This window comes from Ambystoma mexicanum, chromosome 2p, assembly GCF_040938575.1.
Source record: "Ambystoma mexicanum isolate Mex_15411 chromosome 2p, UKY_AmexF1_1, whole genome shotgun sequence".
NCBI lineage: Eukaryota > Metazoa > Chordata > Amphibia > Caudata > Ambystomatidae > Ambystoma > Ambystoma mexicanum.
This window is the reverse complement of record NC_090923.1, coordinates 1,108,841,560-1,108,863,332: the sequence shown is the minus strand read 5'-3', so window position 1 is coordinate 1,108,863,332 and position 21,773 is coordinate 1,108,841,560. Positions and strand designations below refer to the sequence as shown.

Sequence of the window (21,773 nt, the reverse complement as noted above, 5' to 3'; positions counted from 1 at the left end):
TCGCATTCCGAACACTGATGCCCGATCCCAGGTACCACAAACAGATCCTGTGAGGATCCGTCAACGACATTTTCTTCCCACAATCTCGACACTTTTTGAAGCCGGACCGTGGGGTCGACGGTTCGGAAGAGGAAGCCATCGAATGAAGAAGATATCTTCGAGGAATAATAAGAAATACTTGAAGAAAGAACTGAGCAACACGATTCCGAGGCCCACGAAGCACGGAAAACGGAACTGAGCAACAGACGCTGCGCGAGTTTATTTATATGCATGACGTCGGCGCCGATATGGAGGCTGTCGAGGGACACCAACTCGAGGGATGTCGACGCGCAGCGCCCTATACTGAAAAATGTTCCAAGGCCAGCAAGCTGGAAGTGATCTATCAAGATAAGGAATACGTCGGAGGACACAATCCCTTTGAAAGTCTCCCTCTTTGAGCTGCCCGCGCACGTGCTGAAGAGTGACCATCCAGAACTTTTGGGACTTGATGTATTTGTTTAGTCGACTGAGGTCGAGGATGGGCTTCCCTCCTCCTGTCTTCTTTCTCACGAGGAAGTACTTAGAGTACACTCCGAAGCCTCTTTGGGACAAGCTCTATTGTGCCTTTTCTTAGCATGGCCTGCACCTCCAGCAGCAGCTGAGGGATGTGGTTTTCCTGCCGGGCCACCAGTGGTATACGGGGACATCTCTGTTGAAATTCCAGGGTGTGTCTGTGGGCGGGAGCGTCCAGCACCCAACCGTTGGTGGAGATGGTCTTCCACACGCTGAGGAAGTTTGCCAGACGGCCTCCCACCGAGGTGCACGTGTGAGGGCCAGATGCCTTGGTCGGTTCAATCCTGCTTGGACGTCGAAGGGCCGCCTTGGGGACCTTAGCGACCACTACGTCCTCCCACAAAGGCCTTGTAGCGGCTCCTGTTGGTTTCCTGGGCTGAAGAATGGGAGGGTTGGCGGTAAGAAGAGGAGCCCTCGCCGAAACTCTTGGAGGAGCCTTGGGACTTGCTGCCTGAGTGCCAAAGGACGGCCTCCGTTGTTGAAGAGTGCCCAAGGCACGCACCGTCTACGTCTCTACGGCTTGTAGAGACTCACCCACAGACTTCCCGAACAAATTGTCCTAGTCGAAGGGCATGTCCAACACCTTCGACTGAACGTCCTAACGAAAGTTGGTGGCCTTGAGCCAGCCAAGACGACAAAGGCAAATGCTGTTGCCCAAAGTCCGGCACCCTGTACTTCTTCTCAAGGCAATCCCTCTTTGCCGGATCGGTAGAAGGGTTCTTCATGAGAGACAAACCTACTTCCCAAATGTCATCCAGGAGTGGGACCGAGAGGATGGTCTTTCTCTTCGCCTCGCGGCACTGATATAAGAAGCCCTCCTTCTCCTCTGAAGCGAGCTGGAAGAGTTACGAAGCTCTGGAGATCATCGCGTGGAACGAGCCTATCTTGCTGGCGGGGAAGATCTGGGAGGTGGCGACGGGAGGACCCCCATCCCACCATCGTCATCCGTGCCCACTGTCGCCGTGTCAGGATCCATCTCATCCCTTGGGGGGGGGGGCTGATGGGGGCGAAGGGTGGCAAGGAGGTGGAGGGTGTACTCATCTTCTTGGCCGGATAGGCATCCTCGTCTGTATCTTTGACACCAGAGTATGCAGTGGAGAGAGAATGTCCACCGAGAGGTCTCTAGGAGGCAGTTGAGGCGGGAGTGGCAGGTGAGGTGGAGGCGGAATAGGCCACTGGGGCACCTGCTGAGAGCCCAGGCCCTCGTCGCCATGCTGCTCTTTCTCGACGGTATTCTCGCTGTTGTCGCCTTTGTCGGCGCGCTCATCATAGGGCTACTCCTGGATGGTTTGCAGGCAGTCAAGCTCCTCCTCAGAGGAGATACTCGTACCCTGGAGGGCCACAGCACCCCCCCTCTTCGCTTCCAGAGGGGAAGGTCTCGGGGAGATGACGGGCATCTTCTTCTCCGGGCCCTTCTCTATGGGCCTGGGAGAAAAGGTTACCCTTGAGCTTTGTCCTGTATGGCCTTGGACGTCCCAGCCGCCTTGTCCTGCCTGGCCTTCCCCTTAGGGGGAGGGTCCGCGCCCAGATCCCCCTTGGCCTTCTCTGGCAGGTCGGTCTTGGGCTTCTCCTTGAGTTTGCCCGGATGGTCTGATTTCCTCTTGGCTGAAGATCCTGAGCGTTGACTGGTGACTGAAGCTGGAGACGTCGAACGCGCCCTGGCCGCTGACAGGTCGGTCTTGGGCTTCTCCTTGAGTTTGCCCGGATGGTCTGATTTCCTCTTGGCTGAAGATCCTGAGCGTTGACTGGTGACTGAAGCTGGAGACGTCGAACGCGCCCTGGCCGCTGAGGAGCCTGTTGCAACAGCGCTCCCGGTGGCAGTGGACTTGCAGTGCTTAGCCTTTTTTTGGACCCCCACAGGACGGGTGCCCTCAAAGGTCTTAGAAGCCCGCTCAGCTTTCTTGGAACTGGGAGAGGCATGCTGCTGGGACCCACCCAGAGCAGGGGCCTTCGCCTGTAGCCACTCTTTCAGACGCCTGTGCAAATTCTTCATTGTGTGAGGGACCATCTCCTGGCAAAACACACAATCTTCCTCCTTGTCTGTCGGGTCCAGGAAGTAAAGTCACTGGGAATGCTTGTCGTCCGAAAAGATATTCTGCGTGCCGCAGTCGGAGCAAATCTTGAACATGGGTGTTGAATCCTTGTTCTCCTCCGACATGGTCCACGCGGCGTAGGCCTGAAGAACCTTCTGGAAGCCTCCACGAAGAAACTTGACAAAATGTGCCCTTGAGGGGTGCTGAAGAATCCAAAAAACGGGTCCCCGTTAATCGGAAAGTTGATCGATGGAGCACACGGCTCGATTGACAGAAAAATAGAGTAACACTCTTCCAAAAAAGCGAAAAAACACAGTAAAAGCTTGAGAGCTAAACACGAGGACTCTCAATGCTTAAATGTGCGGTAAAAACCTGAAGATGGCTGCCAGAGTAGGGACTTAGAGATCAGTCATTGGCTGGGGGCAGTATGACCCAGAGCTCATTGATTGGTTGTTAGGAGAAAGACAGTTCAGAAATGAAACTGAAACTGATTTCTTCTTTACTGAGGATTCCCAGCCTGACGACAGGGAATATCCATGAGAATGTGAATCCATGCCAGACCCCATACAGGAGAATGAGGCTTCGGTCAAATGCTAGCCTCTTCAGCCAAGACATCCTTCTGGAGTGGTATACCAGACTTGACCAAACCCATCAGACACATCACACCTGAAAGAACACTAGTCCCTCCAGAGCGGGAGACCTGCAAGATACATCACTCCTCACATACAGTCATGGAAGGAGCAGGCTGAGGAGGGCATATCATCCTCTGGGTCCTGTGTATGCAAACCTGGTTGGCCTGAGATAGGATCTAATGGAGGAAACACAAGAGTGTTGATGGAAGGTGAAGGACCGCCCACTGGACCTGTGATTGGTGGATGCTACCGGCAGCAGGCATCCCTTTAAGCATTTCCCTCAGGGCAGCCTTGCCCAGGCAGCAAGCTAAGTGCACAGGCAAAGGGCACCTGTTCGCCCTGGCACCACTGCCTGCCAAGTCTCACCCCCTGCCTGCAGCTACAATCAGGTAGGAGACTACATTTTCGTACAGGGATATTGTATGGGGTTTGCATTTTTTTAAACACTTTTTATTTGCGTTTTTCATAGTAACAAACAAAAAAAGACAGATGAGTTCAACATTACCACCCCTGCCCCGTTTTTGTTTGTAGTTCAATCCAACGAGGCCCCCTCTCAACTGTCCATAACCTTATAGTGAACGGCACTTCTTGTCCTCCTACCCTCCGGGGATCAACCTTAGTCTCGTCATATCTTCCATTGCCCTTACCCTATCCTCCGTTCCGTGCTATTCCCATGGCTAACATCTCACAGCGGTTTCCGATCATTAGATTTTGATAAGTCATTCAGCAGTTGACCCCAGGGTACTGTTAATCCTCCCCCATCACCTCAGTTCCCGCTCCCTGCAATGTCACCAGTTCGGCAATCCCCCATCTGCGGGCAACTGCCTGCCAGCATTTGCCTAATAGTAGGAATTGTATCATCTTATTCCGTAGCTTGTGTTCCCCACCCCGGGAGGGTCCCCCAAATGAATATTCTCTGGTCGTATTCCAATTTTGTCCCCAACAATTGGTTCACCTCTTTAATCACTTTTCCCCAGTATGTTGCTATATCTCCACAGTCCCATATCATGTGCCAGAATCCCACCGGGCCCCTGCCACATCTAGGGCATTCATCCATCAGCCTGTCACTCATCGCCCGCATTCTGATTGGGTTCACATATGTTCTGTTCATGTTAAATTGGATCAGTTGAAAACTGCCATTTCGCGACACCTTCTGGACCTGTTCCCATATCCGTACCCATTCCTTTTCCGGTATTTGATATCCCATATCCACCTCCCACTTCTCCTTCACCTTTAATTCCCCCTTGATTTCCTCTTCCTGTAGGAATTTATAAATACATGAGATCATTTCTTTACCTCTGGTTTGTTCCAATAATACCTGTATCAGTGGACTTGTTTCTGGTTCCTCCGGAATCCCATCCCATATTTCCGCCAGTCTATGGACCACTGCTCCATATGCCAAAAGCAGGCCCTTTGGCAACACAAACTTTGTGCACCATTCCGTAAAAAGGTAGTAATTTCCCTCCTTCAAATAGGTCCACTACCACCCCACATCCCTGTTCTTGGAGCCTCTGTACCCCTGCTCTCCCTATCGCTTGCTGTAGTTTCTGGTCCGCCCTGCAGGGTTTGTTTCCACCACAAAGCACTGTGGGTCCCTTCTTCCGAAGGTACTTCTTCCATGTTCCCCTAACTGCCTCAAACACAACTGAAGTCGCCTTATTCCCCAGTGGGTTCCACAGCACCTCCACACCCCTCTGATGTGGTGCCAGGCTCCCTACCAGCCCCCTCAAGATTTCCCCCTCAGATTGTCCCCATTCCAGCACCGACTGTAACTGCGCTGCTATAAAGTCTTTCTCGTAGTCAGGTAGGCCCAGCCCACATTCCACCCTAGGTCTTCGTAGTACTGTTAAGGACGCCCTCCTCCTCCCCGTATTCCATAATAAATTCCCCCACTTTACTGTACAGAATTTTAAAGAAGATTTTTTTCACCATGTATGGCATATTGGTGAAGAAGTAAAGCAATCGCGGTAGGATCACCATTTTGCATAGTGCCACTCTGCCCATCAGGGACAGTGGTAGGTTCTTCCAGAATTGATCTGAGTCCCCTATCCTCGATAATGCCCTCCCCAAGTTGTACACAAAGGTTTCTTCCATCCTGTGGAATATCTGTATATATTTAAACGACTCCATCTCCCATTTTATCCCAAACGTCGGCAGGTGTCCCACGTGACATTCTCGTAACCCTCCCAGCAGGAACAGAACAGATTTTTCCTCATTGATGCGGAAGCCAGACATGTGTCGAAAATTCTCTAACACTTCTAATAGCATTGGAAGATTCTCCTGCTGGTTAGTTGCATATAAAAGCAGATCATCCGCATATAGGGATACTATATGCCTATACCCCCGCATCTGTCATATTCCTACGTCCCGTCCCCTTTCCTCCATACTTATGGGACATTCCTCCATCTTGTGGGACGGGACCGGAGCACTTTGTAAAAGCATCAAAAATTTTGCAAACATTTTAGTCCTTCCTCTCTTTTACGCGGGGTACCGCACGCAGACGTAACCCCGCCTATCTTAGCTCCGCCCCACGCATCACCCATCAGTCCTTTTCTCCGCTCGTTCGAGACTGGACGCACTTGCATCTGCGGAAGATTTTTTCTTCCAATTTTCCTCCTCTCTGGCTCTCGCTAGCGATCGCGTAATAGTCTGCCTATGCCTTTTCAGCTAGACTTCCCGAATTGTTCTTCCTGTTAGCAACGCTTTGCTAGGGCGGATCCCCATCCTCTTTGTTTCAAGTGTTTGGGTCCTGACCACCGGTGGGATTCGTGTTTTTATTGCGATTCCCTTTCGGTCCGGGCAATTCAACGCCGGTTAAAGCGGTGGGAGGAGGTGTTTCAGCGCACTCCTACGCATTTTCAATCCTTCATCGACGAGAAGAAACGCCCGGTAAGTTCCTTACTTTTTAGGGCACCACGGCCGGGGGACTCCTTTCCGGGGTCTTCCCGGTCTGGGAGGAGCGTTAAGGGCTCCGTTACCGGGGCTTGCCCTGAGGTGCTGTCTAGAGTTTTCTCCGAGGGTCTCTGTAAGGGGCCTGTTGACACTGGATTACAATCTGAGGCCACTCCTGTGGGGGCTGTTTGTAGACCTAGTTCTACTGAGTCGTGGGGTACCAGAGCTCGCTCCGAGGCCTCCTTGATTGGAGCTTCCCTCAAAAGTACCGGGGTGCGCCCCGAGGCCTCCGCTGGGCTTGTTGATACCGAACGGAAGTTCGAGGCACGGCGTGAAGAGGATTCTACCGGACTCGGGTCCGAGGTCCCTCGCTTGGAGGCTAAGGTGACCAACAGTTCTGAAAGGCCTGTTAAGGCCTTCTCGGTGAAAGGTGTTCCTCATCGTTCCCGCTCTTACAGTGACTCCAGAACTGTTGAGGGGGAAAGGAGTGAGGTTTTGAACGTGTAATCCCTCCTTTACCGGCAGTGCCGAGGACCTTCCTGAGAGGGCTAGTTTGGCTATTAGCATGTCACAAAAACATCCAAGGTCACACAGTAACGGCTCGGCCGAGATTCCTTGTGTTAAGGCTAAAATGAAGAACCCTGACCCGCCTGTGGGGACCCCTGTCTCACTTCCACACGTGTCGCAGTTTTCCTCAGGTGCCGACAAAATGGCGACCGTTCGCGCCAAGACCACGGCAGCCATTTTGGATACATCCCTTACAACTACGCCATCGGCCTTTGGTGTAGGGGTTGGTTCTGTAGATGAACACCGGTTTCCTTGTGCACATCCGTTTTGGCCAGTTTATGACTGGAACGCTTGGATTCCCCTCCCGCACAATGTCTCGCTGCCTGCGGCGTCGGCACCCTTGATTTATGTGGACACCTCTGGGGATGGGCCTTCTTGGCAACTCTCTCCTCTGCGTCCCTGGAATTACCCTCCTCATGAGAGGCATCCTCCGTCCGCTCCAAAGTCGTCGCTGGAGGACGCCTTTTTCGGCAAGTTTCAAAAACGTATGCGTTCCGACCCCATGAAGGAGTACTTTAAAGGCTTGTTTAGGGAGATATGCCCGCCTGCGCCGTTGGGTCCACCTGTGTCTCCGGTGGTTCTGCCGACACCGCCTTTGCCTGCGGGGCCTCCCCCTACTCTTCCACCCTTGCCTCCGTTGTCCCCAGTGGACAAGGTTGTTGTGGTGCAAGATGTGATTCAGCCGGACCCTGACCTGTCGGATGACACGCAGGGCGATCAGGACAGCGAAGACCAGCCCCGCTCTATCAGAGCCTTTCAGGACCGCGTGCTGGACATGATGGGGCTGTTGGATGTTCCTGTGCCTGAAACACCCGCTGCGCAGGAGGGCGTGCTTTCGGGGCATTCACCTTATCTCGTTTGGAGCGTACTGGCTTGTTCTTGCAGAAGGACTTTTGGCCGAGGTCCGTAGAGTCTGGGAGAGACCACACTCTGGACTGTTTGTCAATAAGAAAATTGACGCACGCTACAGGCTGCATTCTTCGGAAGAGGTGGCCTTAGCATCTTGTCCGCCCCCCCACCTCCACTGTGGTGGCTTCGGCCACTTGCAGTCCAGACCTGCGGCATCCTCTTCTACGACGGCTACTCCGTTCCTGGGCAAAGAGGATAAGCTTCTCGACTCCCTTGGGAGGAAGATTTTTGATAACTCGGCCATGCAATTGCATCAGGCCAATGCAGAACTGGTGTTAGTGGGGGCGAATATGAAAATGTGGAAAGGTCTGTCGGAGTTTGAGGAGTTCATCCCTGCTGAAAAGCTTGAGGACTTGAAGGTGGGATTATCAGATGCCAGGGTCCTGGCTCAAGATCTGCTGGAGGCAGCGGCTCATCACGTTGACACTTCAGCCCGGGGCCTGATGCTTGGAGTGGATACCTCTCGGCATGCTTGGCTGCACGCCACCAAGTTCTCTAAGGAGGTGCAGGACAAGGTTTTGAACCTGCCGTTTGACGGCAAGGAGCTTTTTCATTCCTCAACGGATGTGGAGCTGACCAAGACGAAGGATAGCACCCAGACCGCCAAGTCCTTGTCTGTCCTGGTAAAACCACCTTTTAGGACACAGAGACCGTTGTCACAATCCCGGCCCTCCTCTGGTTTCAGGGGTTTTCTAGATCGAAAAATCCTGCAGAGTCAATACCCCTTCAGGAAATTCCCGCCGGAGGCAGCAACGGAGTTGGTTTTTCTCCCGCTCCTCTGCCTCCTCCTCAGGTTCAGGTGGTGCCGCCACCGAAAAACCAGCTAAATGAGGGTTCTCTGCGCTCGCACGAGACCCCGGTGGGAGGACGCATTGCGTCTCATTGGGAGGCGTGGCAGACTATCACCGAGGACCGGTGGGTTTTGTCAGTCGCTCGGGCGGGCTTCCGCTTACCCCGTCCCCCTACCCCACCGATCAATCCCCATTTCCAGCAGTCGGGTTCGCCCTCCCTCAGGGCCGAGATTCAGAAGTTACTGGATCTCAGAGCAGTGGAACCCGTTCCCCTAGGGGAACGAGGGAAGGGCTTCTACTCCCGACTGTTTATGGTATCCAAATCCACCCACGCTGGCCTGTGCACCATTCTAGACCTTTCCCAGTTCAATCTTTTCCTACCCCAAGAGAAACTCAAGATGATCACGGCTGGTCAGATAAAGTCCTCTTGGCAGATGGGCGATTGGCTCAGCGTGGTGGACCTTCAGGATGCGTATATGTATTTTCTGATCTGGAATCCACACCGGAGATACCTGCTTTTCTCTGTGGGAGAGGAGCATTTCCAGTTACGAGTGCTTCCTTTTGGCCTCAGCTCAGCACCGCGTGTCTTTACGAAGATGATGTTGGTGATCGCGGCCCATCTTCGTCTGCAGGGTATTCATGCGTATCTGTATTTGGAGGATTGGCTGTTACGCAGCCCTTGCCTGCTGAAAGCCGCGTGCAATCTTCAGTCTCTCCTCCAGCTCCTGTTCCACCTTGGGCTGTCAGTGAACTGGTGGAAATCTTCCATGACAGTCTCTCAGGACTTGATTTTCCTGGGTTTTCACTGGAACACTATCGACTGCAGAGTTTACCTGACCGGGGACAGAATAGCGGATCTGTTGGCCACGTGTCAGATGTTTGCGCAGTCGGAGAGCATGTCGGCGTGGTGGTTCCAGAGGCTTCCGGGCCTCATGGCAACTTGTGTATTGGCTCTTCCTCTTGCCCGACTCAAGATGAGGGGGACTCAAATGGCTCTTTGGAGTTCTTGGCGTCAGGCGGTGGATCCGGACTCCAAGATGATACTGATTCAGGCTTCCATGAGAGCGGACCTGCTGTGATGGTCGTCTCTCAGCAACCTGTCTGTGGGTGCGGGGTTTCAAGACCCCCTCCCGATGGTGACGGTCATGACGGACTCCTCCCTTCTGGGGTGGGGTGCGATGTTGGATTTTCTTCAGGTCTCAGACATTTGGTCGCCCCAAGACAAGCTCCTTCACATAAATTATCTGGAGCTTCTGGTGATTTTCCTAGCGCTCAAGGCGTTCAGGGCGGTCATTGCTAACAGAGTGGTCCGTATCCGCATGGACAATGTGGTGTCAATGTATTACATCAACAAGCAGGGGGGGCACCAAGTCTCCTCTTGTGGACCTGGCCATCCAGATTTGGGAGTGGGCGGTTTGTCATGGTGTCTGGCTGGTAGCAGTACACATCCCGGGCCAGTTGAACATCACGGCAGATGCCCTTAGTCGGCAGACAATGGTCAGCTACGAGTGGGAATTGAAGGCAGAGATCCTCTCATGGATATTCCTGTGTTGGGGCACTCCGGAAGTGGACCTCTTCGCAACATGGGCAAACAAGAAACTGCCTCTGTATGCCTCCAGAAATGGTCTGGGAGCCTCCTCTCTGGTGGATGCTCCCAAGATTCCTTGGCACAACATGAGGGCCTATGCTGGTGGATGCTCCCAAGATTCCTTGGCACAACATGAGGGCCTATGCTTTCCCGCCTCTGCCTCTGATTCATCGGACGATTTGCAAGCTGAGAAACACAGTGAACTATTCTCTTCTGCTCATAGCCCCGTGGTGGCCGGCCAGGTTCTGGTTCTCAGAACTTCAACACCTGCCGGTGTGTGCACCGATCAGGCTACCGGTGAGTCCCGATCTGCTTCACCAGAGGGATCGTCAGCTGTGGCACCCCTCCCCACAATCATTCATCTTGGCAGCATGGTGCCTGAGTTCAGATCTTTAGAGCATCTCAACCTGTCTGCTGATAACATGCGAATAATTCTGGCAGCCAGGAAGCCTTCGACGAGGTCCCAGTATAAGAGCAAGTGGATCTGTTCTGTCACTGGTGCTTAGCCAAACAGCTGGACCCCAGGGCGGCTACGAGTGACACTGTGCTGTCCTTCGTGTCTCACCTAGCAGAATCGGGCATTCATGTTCTGTCATGCAGAACTTATCTTTCGGCGGTAGCCGCCTACCTATCCATGGACCAGTGCTCTTATTCACTGTCAAATCCAGTTATTAGTATAGACTTTGCGGGTTTGACGCGTCTTTATTCTCCGGTTCGCAAGCCGCACCCGACATGGGATCTTAATGTGGTCCTTACGGCGTTGTGCCATAAACCGTTCGAAACAGTGTCCATGGTGGACCTTAAGCACCTTTCGTGGACGGTGTCTTTTTTGGTCGCCATTACTTCAGCAAGGCGTGTGAGTGAGCTCCAAGCTCTGTCGGTGGAGCATCCCTTCTTGCTTCTTGGTTTTCCACAAGGATAAGGTGGTCCTATGGACAAATCCTTCTTTCCTGCCAAAGGTGGTCTCTGATTTCCATCTAAATCAGTCAATCTCCCTGCCGGTGTTCTTTCCAAACCAAGCTTCAGAAGCGGAAAGGGTTCTGCATTGTTTGGATGTTAGAAGGACTCTTAAGTTCTATCTGGACAGAACATCTGAATTTAGGAGCTCTTCTCAACTGTTGGTGACCTTTGGTAATCCACAAGGTAGACAGGCCTCTAAGGCGACTATATCCAGATGGTTCGCTGCCTGTATTACGGAGTCTTACACTGTCCAAGGTCTGCAGCCTCCTAAAGGAATTCATGCACACCTGTGCGGGGCAAGGCAGCTGCAGTTGCCTTTCAGAAATATGTCCCCTGGGAGACCATCGCAAAAGTGGCTACATGGGCCTCCCCATCGGCCTTTTGTAAACATTATTGTCTAGACCTGAGCTCCAGATCTGACGCTCAGTTTGGCCAGGCTGTGCTGAAGAACCTTTTTCAATAAGGAGTTTTCCATCCACCCGTAGTTCCTGTGAGGAGTATTTGGGAATCTCCCATAAGTATGGAGGAAAGGGGACGGGACATAAGAGTATAACCAGGTTACTCACCGTAGTGACCACCTTACTCCTAGTCCATAGTCCCCTGTCCTCCATAAGCCTGCCCGCCGTCCCCTCTAATAAGGTTCCTCTATTATTGCTCAAAGGTCTCTGACCTGGCGATAGAAAAGGACGGATGAGCGATGCGGAGCTAAGATGGGCGGGGTTAGGGACGCGTGCGGGTACCCCGCGTAAAGGAGAGGAAGGACTCAAATTTTAGCAACATTTTTGATGCTTTTACAAAGTGCTCCGGTTCCATCCCACAGGACGGAGGAATGTCCCACAAGTATGGATGAAAGGGGACTATGGACTAGGAGTAAGGTGGACACTACGGTGAGTAACCTGGTTATTTCTTGCCGTAGGAACTCTGCCAGGGGTTCTGGGGCCAAAGCAAATAGTATTGTAGTATTGGGGACGCTGCACATCCCTGTCGTGTTCCCCTACTAAGTTCCCATTTCCCGGACACCCAGTAATTGGTCCTTACCATTGCCATTGGTTTGTTGTATAGCAGGCCCAGCCATTTGCAGATATTTTCCCCAAACCCGAATTCCTTCAACACTCGGAATAGCCATCTCTGCTTTCATGGTGCCAAAGGAGGCAATCGCCATGTCCCGTTTCTGTGACTTAACGTGATCCATGATATGGTGGAGATGAGTAATGTTACCGGAAGTATTTCTGCCCCCAATAAACCCACATTGGTCTGAATGGACTGGTTTCCGATATACCTTAACCATCCTAGCTTCCAGAATTGTCCCCAAAATGTTCCTCGTCAATATTTAATAAGGATATAGGTTGGTATGACATACAATCCAGCGGGCCCTTCCCTTCTTTCAGAATCCTTGTTATTACGGCTTCCCTTATGGATTCCGGGAGGCTCGTTTCTCAAATGCTTCCTCGTATACTTTTTTGAGTTGTGGGGCTAGGAGGTCTATAAACGCTGAATAAAATTCTATGGGAAACCAATCACTCCCAGGAGCCATGCCCTTATTCATAGTGCGTACTGCCCATCTAATGTCACCCTCCTCTATCGGGGCATCCAGTTCTTCCCACATGTCCTCTCCTAGCTTTGGTAACCGAACCAAGTCCATCAGATCTTCCATATCTATGTCCACATACCCCTTTTCGCTTGTATACAATTCCCTAAAGAATTCTCCAAGTCTCATTGATCCGCTCCAGAGTTCACTATTTCACCCAATTTGGTTCTAACCTGGGTTATAACCCGTCTTGGGCATTCCCTACTTATCAACCAGGCTAGTAGCTTCCCCGTCTTGTCTCCCTCCTCATGCAGTCGGACATCCCGCTTACTATTCTCAAAGTGTGTTAGGTCTGCCAGGGTCTTGTTCTGAAGTTCAAGGTTCTGCGCCAGGCTGTCCCCTACCTGGATTCCCCTCGCTGCTTCCCTATCCAATTCCGCCACCTGTCACTCTGTCTGTCACAGTGTTTCTTGCAATCTGTTTTTCCTTCCCACTGTCGTGGAGAGGCACAACCCCCTTATATTTGCCTGGAAGGCCTCCCAGAGCGTCTCCATTGATGTCACTGATCCCTCGTTTAACTCAAAATAAGTTTCAATCCCCTTGCGTATCTCATTATTAAACGCCCCATCTTCTAATGCGTTTATCTGCATACACCACATCCGTCGGGGGGGGGAGGGATCTCCTACTTTTCCCCAACAGCTTGACCACCAGGGGGGAGTTGGTCCGAGAGGGTGCGACCCAAATATTCCATCCCCCTCAAATTGCTGGTAGTATTCCCTCCCCGTTAGGAGATAGTCCAGGCGCGAATACGATCCATGTAGTCCCGAGTAATATGAGAACTGTTTCTCTTCACTGTGTCTTTCCCTCCATATTTCCACCAAATCAAGTTCCCCCATCACCTTGTGATTTAGGACGCCGTCATATACTTTTTACTGGGTCCCCTTCCCCCAGTCCCATCCAGGTGCTCGTCTAGGTGACAATAAAAATGTCCCCTCTATACGCCCCCATCATGTGTAGAACCGAAGGGAAGTACTCTTTGTCGTCAACATTCGGTGCATATGAATTCACCAAACATAGTGAGCATCCTTCCCATGTACCCACCACCATCACCGACCTCCTCATCTCATCTTTCAACACTTTCTCCACCTATAGTTGAACCCCTCTCACCACCCAGACTAGCACCCCCTTGCTTTAGTTGAATAGGACGTACCAAACACCTGCTCCCCAACATTCTCCCTAGATTCCCCAGGTCTTCCTTACCCAAGTGCTTCTCCTGGATCAGGGCCACTTGTATCCCATGTCATTTCAGAAATTCTCCCACCCTCCGTTTCTTTTGTCTTGATCCTAGCCCTCAAACGTTCCATGTTCCGATTATCAGCCCTCCCAGCTCGCCCATCTTAGCGACTAAAGACATATCCTGTCCCCTTTTTCCGAGGCCTCCTCCCCTCACTCCTCCTCCTAACCCCTGCAAACGCCTTCTCGATCAATCCAGCCACCACTTTGTGTTGCTATTCCCCTTCCATGATCCTTTTCCCAGTATTGTAGCCTCCAGTGTTTGGTTTCACCCCAGGCCACTTTCTCCCTCCCTGCCCCCAAACTATACCCCAGGTAACACCCATCCCCAACTTGGTGTCATCAACCCCAACTCCCTCTCAACTCCCCATTCCCCCCACCATCCCCAACTGTGTTCCTTTGATGCCTCCCCTTTGGATTCCATCCCACCACTCTCAACATGTCGACCCCTTGACTAACACTTCCCACCTCATTTCCGCTCCTCGTGGGTGGTAGCCAATGGCATCGGTTAAGTTATAGCACTAACAAACATCCACATATATCTAAAAGATAGTCCAGATCTAGTGGACTAACACGCACCCACAACTCTGAAAGGTTGTCCATATACAGTGGACTAACAAGCATCTACGTATCTCTAGAATATAGACCACATACAGTAGACGAACAAGCATCCACATCATTCTAAAAGATAACCCATATATAATAGACTAACAATCATCCACATCTCTCTAGGAGATACTCCATATGTAGTGGAGTAGCAAGCATCCACATCCCTCTAAAAGATAGTCCATATACAGTGGACTAACAAGCATCTACATCTCTCTAGATTATAGACCATATACAGTGGACTAACAAGCATTCACATCACTCTAAAAGATAGCCCATATATAATAGTCTAACAAGCATCCACATATATTTAGGAGATAGTCTATATACAGTGGACCAACAAGCACCTACATCTCTCTAGAATATAGTTCATATAAAGTGGACTAACAAGCATCCACACCACTCTAAAAGATATATATAGTAGACTAACAAGCATTCACTTCTCTCTAGAAGATAGTCCATGTATGGATTAGCAAGCATACACATCTCTCTAAAATATAGTCCACATACAGTGGACAAACAAGCATCTATGTCTCTCTAGAATATAGACCATACAGACTGGACTTAACGCATCCACATCATTCTAAAAGATAGCCCATACATAATAGACTAACAAGCATCCACATCTCTCTAGGGGATAGTCCATATATAGTGGACTAACAAACATCCACATCGCTCTAAAAGACAGTACATACACATAGTGGACTGAGCATCCATGTGTGTGTAGAAGATAGTCCATATATAGTGGACTAGCAAGCATCAACATCACACAAAAGAAATGGTCCATATACAGTGGACTAACAAACATCTATGTCTCTCTAGAATATAGTCCATATACAGCGGACTAACAAGCCTCCACATCACTCTAAAAGATAGTACATATATAGTAGACCAAGACACATCTGCATCTCTCTAGAAGATAGTCCATATATGGACTAGGAAGCATCCAGATCTCTCTAGAAAAGTGCCCATCTATAGTGGACTGACAAGCATCCTCCATCACTCTCTAGAGGATAATCCATATATAGTAGAATAACAAAAATCCAGATCTCTCTAGAAGATAGCCCATATCTAGTGGACTATCAAGCATCCACATCTCTCTAGAAGACAGTACACATATAGTAGACTAAAAAAAATCCACATTTCTCTAGAAGATGGTCCACATATAGTAGACTAACAAGCATCCATATTTCTCTAATCTTTATGTAGCAGACTAACTAGCATGCACATCTCTCTAGAAGATAAATCCATGAATAGTGGACAAGCAGGCATCCACACTAATACAAAGCAGTTCCCCCTGTCTGTATCCCTCGCTGCATCTGCAACCTCCTTCCTCACTTTCCCTCCCTCCCTACAACACTCTTGCTCTCCTTCCCAGAATTAGGTCTGTTTTCCACAGGCAGGGGCACAATACGCCATGGACAAGGACAGGTGCTTGGAAACTACTAGTGGTGATTTGGCACAATACAAAAGCATAGATACATAATATAACATTTGGTAATTAACCACTTACAGGGGGCATTAGCAGTACAGGGATGCATAAAGCAGTATGGGCAATAATGCCACCATAAGGCAATATAGTTCTTGATTACCTTCACCCAGCAGGACAGGTAATGACGACGCTTGAGGGTGTTAGGACATCACATACAGTTTTCATCACACCAAGTGGCCACATCATGGATGGCCTCCAACATGCCCAGATGCCGCGTCATAGCTTAATGATACGTTTTAATAATGCCCAATTAGCATATCAGTACTAAATGACATAATGCCCGGTGAGCGCACCCTGGATCATTTGCATTTGGCCCACTGCACTCTCAGAGGAGCTAGCTAGTGCAACTTCTGCTGATAAGAAGGAGACCAAGCCTCCAAATTGCTGACAGTTGTGGGTCCTTGGGCAGGGGCTGGGAGGCTGCCGCAGGTGGCCTCCTTCTCTGAGGCTGAGCCCCTGCACCCCATTGAGCAGCTGCCTTTTCAGACCGCAGGCATCACACTGAAAAGAGGCACGTGGTGAAGACTCAGTTCGCCACCTACAAGCCAATAGCAGGCACAGGGACAGCGTGCATAGTGAGCAGCTCTGCTGAATTATGCATTATTCAGCAGTCTCATTAAGCCTCTGCTGAAAAATGCATAATTTAGCAGCTGTGCTCAAACTTGGGTTCATGAGCTACTGCGAATGGCTGGAAAGCAAAACCCAGTAAGTTGGGAGGCTGGCATGCGCTGCGATATTCCACCCCCTTTGGTGGGTCTTTGAGAGTGCCAAGAGGAAGCTACTTGATCCCTGCAAAGGGGTCAGTAGCACTCTAAAAGAGCGTGCCTCCCTCTTGAATCCCATGTGAGCTGCTGAGCGCTGGGCCAGCTCTCAACAAGCCACATGTGAGGTTGTTGAGGCTGCTAGCCTAGTCCCCAACAACCTGCCCCATCGAGAATGTTCTCTCTGCCCCAGAAAGTCAGCCCCACACTCCCTTCTTTAAATGCCAAAGAGCATCCTGTTTTTAAGGCGCTTTTCCCAGGTCTTCGGGGACACAACTAAGCTGGGGATGAAGAATTCAGGACACACAGGGGTCTTTTCCAGCCACAGGTAGAGGGGCAAAGTGTCAATGCAATTCTTATTCGCGGGTCAGCGTGTGCAGCTGTAGCCTGGGTGTAGGTATTAGAGATGTATATATTTGGAGAACATAACAAAATAAAAACAGTACACATTTTTTATCGAAAACGTCAACCAAGATTTGAATTTCTGGATTGACCCAAAGTCTAGTTCTGACCAAATGCAAGAAATGAACGTGATATCGTTAGATATAAAGAGACCAGAGGTGGCCTTACTAGGATCCCGCCAGGCCCCCCGCCAGGCCCCACATCAGGACCATGAAAACTCCTCCAACCACAGACTGCCCCCAGTCTGCAGGCAGCTCCCACCCCTGGAGCAGGATCAGCGAAACCTCCGCCGGAAGCTGCCCCGGCAAGCAACGCGTCCAAATAGCGCCCATCGCAGCACTGTTCTCAGCAGGAGCCTCCCACTCCCAGGATTATTTGAAAGCTCCTTGTTTACAGAGGCTGTCTGAAGGCAGGGCCCCCTCAGCATGGCAGGAGACTGCCCCCCACTTCCGGATCCCTTCCAGTGAAACAGTTAAAAATAGATGTGTCTTCTGCTAGCTGCGGCGCTGACTTGGCAGTGAAAGGGTTGAGCTGTACGTGGCACCCACCTGCTCAATGTTATAGCCGTGCTTCTCCTTCGCCATTACGATGTACTCGTTCACTAGAGAAGGCGAGAGAAGGAGACAGGAGCATTAATGGAGGGAGCGGGGGACTCTGGGAGAGGCAGCAGCGACAGCATCACGCGCGCAACAATGAGGCTTCAGGGGGCAGTGAGAAAAGGGCATGGGCTTCCGAAGAGGCTGCTTCTGGTAGAGAGGGGAGGGGGCATAGGAGAGAGGAACAGGGGGTTACAAACTGAGAAAGAGCAGTGAGGTTGGGAAGAGGGGATGGGTGATGGCGGGAAGAGAGGGCACCGAAAGCTTCAGAAAGGAGAGGGCTTCAGGTAGGGAGGAAGGGGTGGGGGAAAAGGGAGGAAAATAGGTCTCAAAATGAGGGAGAGGTGAGCTTCAGAAAAAGATGGAGGAGCTAGAGGGAGAGGCGGGCTTCTGAAAACGATGAAGGGAAAGCTAGAGGGAGAGGTGGGCTTCAGAAAACGATGGAGTGAGCTAGAGGGAGAGATGAGCTTCAGAACAAGATGGACGCGAAGCTAGAGGGGGAGGTGAGCTTCAGAAAAAGATGGAGGGAAAGCTAGAGGGAGAGATGGGCTTCAGAAAACGATGGAGGAGCTAGAGGGAGAGGCGGGCTTCTGAAAACTATGGAGGGAAAGCTAGAGGGAGAGATGGGCTTCAGAAAACGATGGAGGGAGCTAGAGGGAGAGGTGAGCTTCAGAACAAGATGGACGAGAAGCTAGAGGGAGAGGTTAGCTTCAGAAAAAGATGGAGGGAGCTAGAGAGAGCAGTGAGCTCAGAACAAGATGGAAGGTAGCATATAGGGAGAGGAGAGCTTCAGAAAAAGATGGAGGGGAGGGAGAGGTGAGCTTCAGAAAGAGATGGAAGGGAGGCTAGAGGGAGAGGTGAGCTTCTGAAAAAGATCGAGGGGGGCTAGAGAGAAGTGAGATTAGAAAAAGATGGAGGGGAGGCTAGAGGGAGAGGTGAGCTTCAGAAAAAGATCGAGGGGGGCTAGAGAGTAGTGAGATTAGAAAAAGATGGAGGGGAGGCTAGAGGGAGAGGTGAGCTTCAGAAAACGATGGAGGGGATGGTAGAGAGGGGTGGGCTACAGAAAAAAATGACATGATAGAGGAAGAGGTGAGCTTCAGAAAAAGATGAGGGGGCGCTATAGGGAGAGGTGAGCTTCGGAAAAAGATGAGGGGAGACTAGAGGGAGAGGCGTGCTTCATAAAAAGATGTAGGGGTGGCTAGAGGCAAAGGTGAGCTTCAGAAAAAAGATGGAGGGAGGCTAGAGAGGGAGGTGGGCTTCAGAAAAAAATGACGAAGCCGCTAGGGAGGGAGGTGGGCTTCGGAGAAAGATGGAGAGGTTGGAGGGAGAGTTGAGCTTCAGAAATAAAAGATGAAGGTGAGGGAAGGGGGTGGGGGGGTGAACTGCACAAAAAAGAAAAAGGAGAGGCTAGAGGGAGAGGTGATCTTCAGAAAAAAGATGAAAGTGAGGCTAATGGGGCACTGAGCTTCAGAAAGAAGGATGAAAGGGATGGGAGCTGCTAGAGGGAGAGGTGAGCTTTAGGAAAAGACGAAGAAGTGGTTGTTAGAGGGAGAGGCAGGCTTCAGAATAAAATGAAGGCGAGTGGCACAGCTAAGGGGGAGGTGGCCTTCAGAAAAGAGAGTGGATAGCTTCATACAGAGGGAGAGGGGGACTAGAGGGAGAAATGTGACGTTTCAGAAATGTAGAGAGTGGTGAGCACCAAAAAAGGGAGGTTGTGAGGTGAGTTAGAGAGAAAGCGAATGTATGTGAGGGTGGGGCACGAAGACAGTGAGAGGGTGGAATACTAGGACCGAGAGGAAAGATTAAAACGCGTGCATGGCGTCTTCGGTGCGTGAGAGGGGTGGGGGAGAGGGAACCGTGGCTGAGGGGGGAAGAAAAGAGTGGGAGGCCTGTTAGCTGCGAATAGACAAGGGAGAGGAAATAGCTCAAGGGGAGGGAGGGGCGGGGGGGTTATGAGGAGGTGTGGATTCACACAAGAGGGTAGAGAGCAGAGAGGTGAAATCTAGAGTAGGGAGGGGAGAGGAAAGCTGGTGGGTGAGAGATGAATGGTTAACAGAAGAGAGGGGAAGCTTTTGAGAGGCAAGGGACAGGCGAATGAAGTGGGGAAGAGCCGCGGGGAAAAGTGTGAAGAAGATGAGTGAAAGGCAGCACAGGGAGATAGGGGAAAAGAGGAGAGAGGGAGAGCTGTGTGAACAGGAAGGGAAGTGGTGTGCAAGAGGCAGAAGGGGAGGGGGTGTCAGACATTCAATCCCAGGGAGCCCTGGGAGAGAGGAGCAGAGCAAGGCATACTAACAGCAGGGCCTGGGGGAGGAAGGGGGGGGGCACAGCGAGACCCCAGGCACCAGCTACATGATGAGACGGCAATAGAGGAACATGAGACCTCATAGCACCGACATCTCCAAGATGAATTAGGCAAAAAAGGGTGAGCGAGGCAGACAGTGGGCGAGAGAAGCAAGAATAAAAGACAGGGATAAAGAGAAAAATGGGGAGAGAGTGAATGACAATGAGAGAAGGTGGCAAACGCAAGGAAAGAGGCAAGGAGAGGAAGACAGCGGAAACCGGAGAAACGGAAAGAAAGGCCTGGCGTGAGGGTTGAGAGAGGGGCAGACGAAGACGGGGTCAGGATGACGGCCGGAAGACAGGCAGGGTGAACCCAAGGGGCCAGCAGACACGGGCCAAGAGAAGGCCAAAAGCAATGACAAGGGCAGAGGCCGGCAGACAGGGAGTGAGAAACAAGCCCGTATGCAGGGACAGGGACAGCAAGACCAGTGTCGGTGGACAGGAATAGGGTCTGGCAGACAGGGAGAGAATGAATTATTCAGACAAGAAGAAGGGGGGGGCAGTAGAGCAATGGTCAGAGCAGTGGAGAGGCGGGGGGGGGGCAGAGAGGAAGAGCAGCTGACAGACAGTGAGCGTGGCAGGGAGGAAAGACAGGGAAAGAACAAAGAGTATGACAGATCGCCTGATAACCGGAAAACGCCGAGGCCAGGCCAGTGAACAAAGACCGAATCGGACGGTCTACTGGCTGATGTTTTCCCCAAGATTCATTCAGACAGACGAGGGCCTGTAGGGAGAGGTGTAGCCAACAGGGACAGCCCCTCCCCCACTCAACAGAACAGCACCGCAGTGTCAGGAAGAGCAGTACTGGTGGATTCATCCCCTCCCCACACGACACACACACACACACACACACACACACACCCTGCACAAACCAGCACTGCAGTGTCATGCCAAAGAGGTGATGTGGGGAGAGAACTATTCGCTGCGGGAGGTCCGGTCCCCCGGGGCGGGTGCTGGAATACAATGCAGTCATGCTTTATAGACACACAATCCCAAACTTGGGACGTGCGCAGTCTTCCCTCAGATCATTTCATATAACACCGAAATGTTTATTTGGAAGCGGACCCTATTTTATCGGGCCCATATACTGGACCTCTGCAGAGAGGTGCGTGCTCCAGCTAGCTGAAGCTTGCAGCGGCGAGCGTCGTGGAGGGGGGAGGGGCGGTGCTGCCCCTCCATCTGCCCATTGTCCACCAATCACTGGAAAGCAGCCATGCAGAAGCCACAGCCTGCGCCATGGGGACAGCAGGCATCAGCTAGACCAGGCCATGAGAGGCCAAACTCACGTGCAACACTCGGCCTGGTTCTTATGCCCCATAAGGAGGGGGCATCGCCCAGGATCCCATGACACAATTGCCTGGAAGAGGATAATGGGGCGACTCCCTGGCCCCTTGACCAAAGGTGGGTGTCTCGCGGTGGCGGGTTCTGGCCCCATAGCCCTTACCCCATGTGGGTGGATCTGTGGCTGGCCGTAAACCTGTGGCGTGGCCCAATAAGGCAATGCCTGTGTCTGGTTGAATGCCTGGCTCCAAGAGGGACAGAGTCACTTGACCTGGAATAGCAAATCCACGCCACCCCCAAAATCATGATGGACTATGGAACCCTGCCCCTCTCCCCCACCCAGAGCGAGGCCTGGCACCTCTCTCCAGGGAACTCCTTCTTCGACCCCATTCCCCATGGAGAGACTGCCACGATTCGTGACGCCCCCGCGGTGCCTCTGGGAGAGACATGCCTGGCCTGGTTACCTAACCCCATGGGAAAGAAGATCACGCTGGATTCCTGCCGGTTTTTTTTACATCTATGGTTAACCTCCCCCCACGGAAATTATCAT

The 21,773-nt window shown here is 51.6% G+C and overlaps 1 protein-coding gene across 3 annotated transcripts in view; it reads right to left on the bottom strand.

The window, feature by feature from the left end:
- The window catches only part of RCOR2 (REST corepressor 2), a 265,979-nt gene that overhangs the window by 103,353 nt on the left and 140,853 nt on the right, over positions 1 to 21,773 (bottom strand). For all 3 annotated transcript variants that reach the window (XM_069645118.1, XM_069645119.1, XM_069645117.1), the window contains exon 5: positions 17,555 to 17,607. In XM_069645118.1, the coding sequence (XP_069501219.1) occupies positions 17,555 to 17,607 (53 nt within the window). The remainder of the gene's footprint in view (positions 1 to 17,554; positions 17,608 to 21,773) is intronic.